Raw genomic sequence first — 6,254 nt, 5'->3', positions numbered from 1 at the left:
CCTTACAATGCTACAAATCTAAGGTCATTATTCGTAAACAACTAAATCGTATGTGATATGAAATTGGTGAAATTGTTAAATATTTAATCTTAATAGTTAAGATCATGAGCCAGTTCAAGCTAGACCGCCATGGAAAACCTGGGATCTCTAGACGACCGTTTCGTCTCATTGTGGGACTCTTCAGCAGTGCGTATCCACGATCCCGTTTCGCGAGATTCGAATCCTGGACCTACCAGTTTCGCGTCAGAGCACTTAACCACTAGACCACTGAGCCTGCATCCAACGATGTTAATGTCTAACTTCAACCAATCCACGAAATTGAGCGACATATCCACCTTTGTCTTCAGTGAGTTGATATCTCCCAACAGACCTGGTTGAATTCCACTGGTCACTGCTTCTCACTAGAACTCCAGGAAATACCTCATGGAGCTAGTCACTAGTGAGCATATGATTATTATCAGAAGGGGATTTTGTGACCTGCGTCAACACCTAAAATAAGGATATTTATGGACCAATGTAATATGTAGATTCCTTATTGTATAATTGTTAAGTAATTAAACTATTCATATTCGTGTCCCTCTTATTATAAGCTTTATATTGACCTATAGACTATTATTATACGATTCACCATTCTTGAGTTATCCCTAATCCATTAATTATTGTTCCCCCTATTCACAGCCATATATGGCCAAATCTTGTACAAATGTTATTTTCTATTTTATGGTACGATGTGGTTAGTTTGATTGGTATATAAACCCAGTATGTTTGAGAATAATGTTTCTTATTGCAGAGGCTGTTATTGGTGTTCTGGACTTAACTGGCTGGGCTAGTCAGAAAGCAGGAATGATAAGTACTCAAGACTGCTCATACGGTTCTGATCGATAATTCACTCCTGTCTAATTGGCGGTCTTATCACCTTCATATATAAGAAGGGCACGCACTCACTCAATATAACAAAATTTTTCTACATAAATAATGTTAATACAATGGTAATTACTTTTACTATAGAAATTATTGTTCTCTTGTAAAGATCACTCTTACGTTCTTGTTTACAAATACTTGAATGAGGCACTTTTAATCTGTTTGATTACCTTAAACTTTCGTTGTATTATTAATATATCCTCAGTTATATTACGATCTTGATACAAAACACAACAACATTCAACTAGTGTTACTTAGAAAGTTATTCTTTAGAAAAAATACGTGAACATAAATTAAGCTTGTAAATTCCATAACACATTTCTCTAATTTGATTTAAGTAGTCGGTTAGTAGTAATGAAAGTGGCATCAGTGTTATCATCAAACTTTTACACTGAATACTTGACTTATAAAGTATGATATATATATATATATATATATATATATAACAATTACGTAGACAAATAAATGGTAAACGTCATATTGAATAATTCATAGTTTCTGTGGTACTGATCGTGATAACTATGTACGTCATAGAAACCAATTACGTTTTATCACGTCCCTTGACTTCTGAAAAAAAAAACAGAAAAAAATAAATAGTTACTGAAGTATTTACAGTGAATTAATTGTTAGTCAGTCAGTCAGCTACAACGTAGGACTAGGCACATAAATGCATCGGTCAAAGTTGCCACACCTCATCAGCACAACAAGATGAACACCGGATTCATAGAAGTAGTAAATTTAGTGGTGGAAATATATAAAAGAAAGGTTGTAAATAAGGATATAGTATGAAAAGGAAGACAGATATGAAGCAATTTTAATCTCACGGTTTAAGGGAAGATAAAGTGTGTGTACACCTGCGCCACTGTGATCGATTCTGAGCCATGTCACCCACAGTCTCCAACCATTGGTTACGATAGTCACGCGGACGCCAACCAAGTAATCTGCATCTACCAACATGACTCAGACAAGAAGTCAGTGACTTCAAGCACTGATACCATGTTTTGGTTTGGCCACCCCTAACTCTCTTCCAACCATCCTCAATACTAGTCAGCATAGTGCGTCGTGGTAATCGGTGTTCTGGCATACGTAACACGTGGTCCAACCATCTCAGTCGATGAAGATTCATCACCTCATCAACTTATTTACCATCATTCCCTGATACCCTGTGTCTAACCTCACTATTACTTACCCGGTGATCCCAGCAGATGAGAGCAATATTTCTAAGACATCTGTAAAGGTAAATTACCGAGGAGCAATTAGTTACCCTGAAGTTGATGAATATCATCAGTCAAACAAAAGCCTATATCACTTGTATATTCTATGACATTAGAAAAGCATAACATAACCTTCTGTCTATGTTGTATTATTGGTCTGTAGACTTCGGCTAACACATACAACTTGAAAAAGCTATTCAGTTATCAACTAAAAAAACTGATACTACAAAGCATTGATTGAGTATCTTTTAAAACGTTACATTTTCAACCTGATTTCAACGACAATGTCAGTATTGAAATTTATTCAGATAGAATACTGAAAGAATTGAAAACGCTCAGAATCATTGGATTTTGGTTTGTATTCTGAATATGAAACATTTACATAGTTATTTGTAATTTAATATATATTCTTCATTTAGCAGGGATTAGCTTTTATAATTACGAAAAAGAATATAAATGTAAATTTCAGAGGAACTGAAAAACAAAACAAGAACAGTTGTATATTCTTTGCATACCTTGTATAAATGCGTCTCCCCGCAAAATTCAATATATCGTACAGGCTAATACAGTTGAGTTGAACCTAAGAACAAAAAATGAACCACGTTGTCATAGTTGATAAGTATTAAAAATGAATAAGTTATTGAATTAAAAAAAACTAATTAGTGGATGTAGACATATCTAACTGACGAGTTTCAAATAGGACGAAGGGCACATTCTGAATTCCATTCTTAACCACTACCGTTTACTATAGTCAAACATCTAACGATAGGTTTGCAATCTTTAAATAGGGTTTGAAATATAATGATGATTGATATCTATAGACCTTCGATGACTGCTCGAAATAAGTCATATTGTCGCAAATTTATTCATTCTCTGTTTTGAATGTTAATTTTATTTTATATGTTTCGTTTTTTCATGTTGGTTGCTTAATAAAATATGCACTTTTCTGTTTCTAAGCAAACTCTGATAATGGTTAGCAATGAAATTTAGAACACACATTTCGTTCTATTTGGAACTCATCAGCTTGATGTACTTGTATTTCAGTGTTGGTGTTTACACTAAGACTCTAAACAAGTGTCTTTTGTGGATTCCATTGTTAAAAATATAAAGTTTGTTTTGAAGTGCTTGGGAACTGATAGAAATATTGAGGTTTAGAAAAATAAACCAACAAAGAGTACAGAAAAACAGTAACAAGTAAAATCGTTTGTTAAGGCTAATTTGGTCAAGGAAGACATAAGTGTGTTACGAATTTATTATGAATACAAAGACTTAGGTCTTTAGCTCGAATCCCTATATATCTTCTGCTATTAGTAAGAGACGAAAGCGAAACCCACGAAGAAAGGTAAAGTGTATACGATCAATAATTTAAATTGTATATTTTTATCTACTACATGACCGCTCTCGATCAAGAGTGATAGAGCGGTTCTACGCAATTGTTTTGATGATGCCCTTCCCCAATCACGAACGGAGTTGTTGTTTTTTATATTTCTCAACTAAAAATAGTTAAACAAGTAAATATAAACAAACAGTTTTTGTAAAGACACCTTTGCTTTATGTTTGTTATATGTTCATCTTACAGATATTATTTGATTAAAAAACGGCTTGGAAAAACGAATCACAATACAATTCAATGGAAAGTCAAACATTAACATCGGCAACTTTATCACGTTCGGATTCTGTAGGTTCATTACTAAATGAACGTAGTTACGATGCTGAAACACAATCTCCATCTACTCTACGTTTAAGATTTAGTCCCAAATTAGAGTCAGATTTACCATATAGTAGTGATAACCAACATGATAAAAATCAAATTGATACTGATAAATCAGAGAAAATTTTTCTTCTACCTGGTACTGAACGTATTGTGAAAGTTATTAAAAAATTCACTATTTCTGACAATAATAATAAAGAATATACTGAACGTGATAATGAGGAAGTTTTTGATAGTAACATTAATGATGCAGATAATGAACAGGATTTAAATAGTTTTATCAAAAACCAGTATACCAATAAAACAGAACATAGATATTATAAAACAAATGTAGTGCATAAAAGGCATAGAGTATTACATCGTTCAAATCGTAGTCATCATGAACGTCATCATCGGCGTCATCAAAAAAGCCAATCTCTTGATTATATTAATGGTCTTCAAAGTAGTGAACAATCTCAATCACCGGTGAGAAGAGAAACTATAGAGAAATCAAAAAATGCCAAATATAAAAAACCTGTTACATCATTTCAAAGCTCAGTCACATATGATCCATACAGTAATGAACAAAAACGTGTAATCAGTCGTTTAAATTTGATAGCACCCGGACCAGCTCAATCATTTGATTTAAATGAGAACGAGGTCATGTCAACCGATGGATTTCATGGTACAAGTCGAAATGTACAAAAATATTTAAATTCACAAAATACAAAGGTAGATTTATCCGAATTAAAGGAGAGTCGGTTGTTTTTACCAATTAAAACTAATAAAAAGAACCGTAATAAATATAAAAATCATTCACGACGGAGTGAATATGAAAGTCATCACGAAAAATTACATTCATCATTGAATCGACTATATCCACATACTTCACATGACTCTGGTGTTTGTCGAAAATGTAATGTTATGTGTTCAAAATGTAATGAAAGTATTCATCATTTAAATCATTATTATAGTGATTCACGATCATTACATCGAGCTGATATGTATTGTGATCGAAGATTACATGGAATAAGTTGTTCATCTTCATTAGATCATGAATGTCGGTTTAATTCAAGTCAGAGATATAGATCATTAAGTGGTTCGAAATTGTTTATGCCATCAAGCCATCATCACCATTATCAACCACATCGACACATATGTTGTGCTAAATCAATACCATCTTTAAGTACATTAGATTTCTACGATACAAATTCCATTTATACACATAGCCTAGGATCTAATCGTCATGTAAATTTTATAGAAATTGAATATATGCAAAATGATAATGGTGATAATGATAATGAAAATCTACCTATGGGATTAACAAAAGACAAATTAAATTGGATTACAAATTTAGCACGTGAATCATTAATTAAAACAAAAGATCTTGATTCTTTAGCTAAACTAATGAAAGAAACATTAGATGAACATTTTGGTAAAATATGGCATTCTATTGTAGGCACTGAATCATATGGTAGTCATTTAGCTACATTACCTGGAGCATTGGTTAGTTTTAGAATAGATAAATGGGCTTTTTTACTTTGGCAAACATAATACTGAATGAAATTATATCCGTTTCTTGAAACTACACAGTAATGAACAATATTCCTTCTAAGTGTATTCATGACAAACTTGAATGTAAAACTTTACCTTTTTTCGAAAAAAAATAATACAATTCACCATATATATCACAGGATTCTTGACTTTTTTATTGTATTTCTCATCATAATTGTTACGTAATATCAATATTATTTTAAACCATTGTATCCGTATGACTACTAAAACTTGATAGAAACCTATATCATTGTTTCTTTTTTGACTTTCTCTAATCCTTAATAAGGATTTAAAAAATTTTTTGATTTTGATTTTTTAAACATCATCTGATAAATGTGAATGAATAAATTAAGAATGATAATCATAGTCTATAGGTTCGAATCTAACATGAATGTACACTAATATCTTTATTACGATAATGATGATAATCGAGAACATAGTACTGAGTCCTTGTATTTTTATTTCATTTGAGTATATCTACATTGTAATGCTGATGAATGTATTGGGATTCAAACTCATGAGCTACTTCTTATTTATGTATTAAAGAAAAAAGGCCATCGTTTGAGTAGAAAAATTTAATGTTTTCCATGTTTTCTGATTTGGATTGGTTCTCTTTTGTTTCATTTTATCATTGTAATATATAATGATGAATTAATGAATTGACTGAATACATTTAATTTTTTTTATATTTGGTTAATAAACTTTGTTTTTCTACACCAAGTGGTATAATGATAATTTTATTCGATTTTTTTCAATGGTATCTACTATTTGGAACTTCAATTCTTAGAAACCGGTCATAATCAGTATTATTTCTTTATAAGAAAAAAATGGAACTTCTACACGATACCAATCAACAACAACAACAACGAAAATAA

The 6,254-nt window shown here is 31.7% G+C and overlaps 1 protein-coding gene across 1 annotated transcript in view; it reads left to right on the top strand.

Moving 5' to 3' along the window:
- The window catches only part of Smp_138290 (hypothetical protein), a gene marked incomplete at its 3' end in the record, with an annotated part of 25,528 nt that extends 19,274 nt beyond the window's left edge, over positions 1-6,254 (top strand). Inside the window, exons 2-3 of the mRNA XM_018799515.1 lie at positions 3,715-5,331; positions 6,201-6,254. Coding sequence (XP_018651296.1) covers positions 3,766-5,331; positions 6,201-6,254 — 1,620 coding nt within the window. The 5' untranslated portion in view covers positions 3,715-3,765. The remainder of the gene's footprint in view (positions 1-3,714; positions 5,332-6,200) is intronic.

The sequence above is a fragment of the Schistosoma mansoni genome, chromosome 3, assembly GCF_000237925.1.
Source record: "Schistosoma mansoni strain Puerto Rico chromosome 3, complete genome".
Taxonomy (NCBI): Eukaryota; Metazoa; Platyhelminthes; class Trematoda; order Strigeidida; family Schistosomatidae; genus Schistosoma; species Schistosoma mansoni.
Note: the sequence above shows the minus strand (reverse complement) of the source record. Positions and strands in the feature narration are given on the sequence as shown.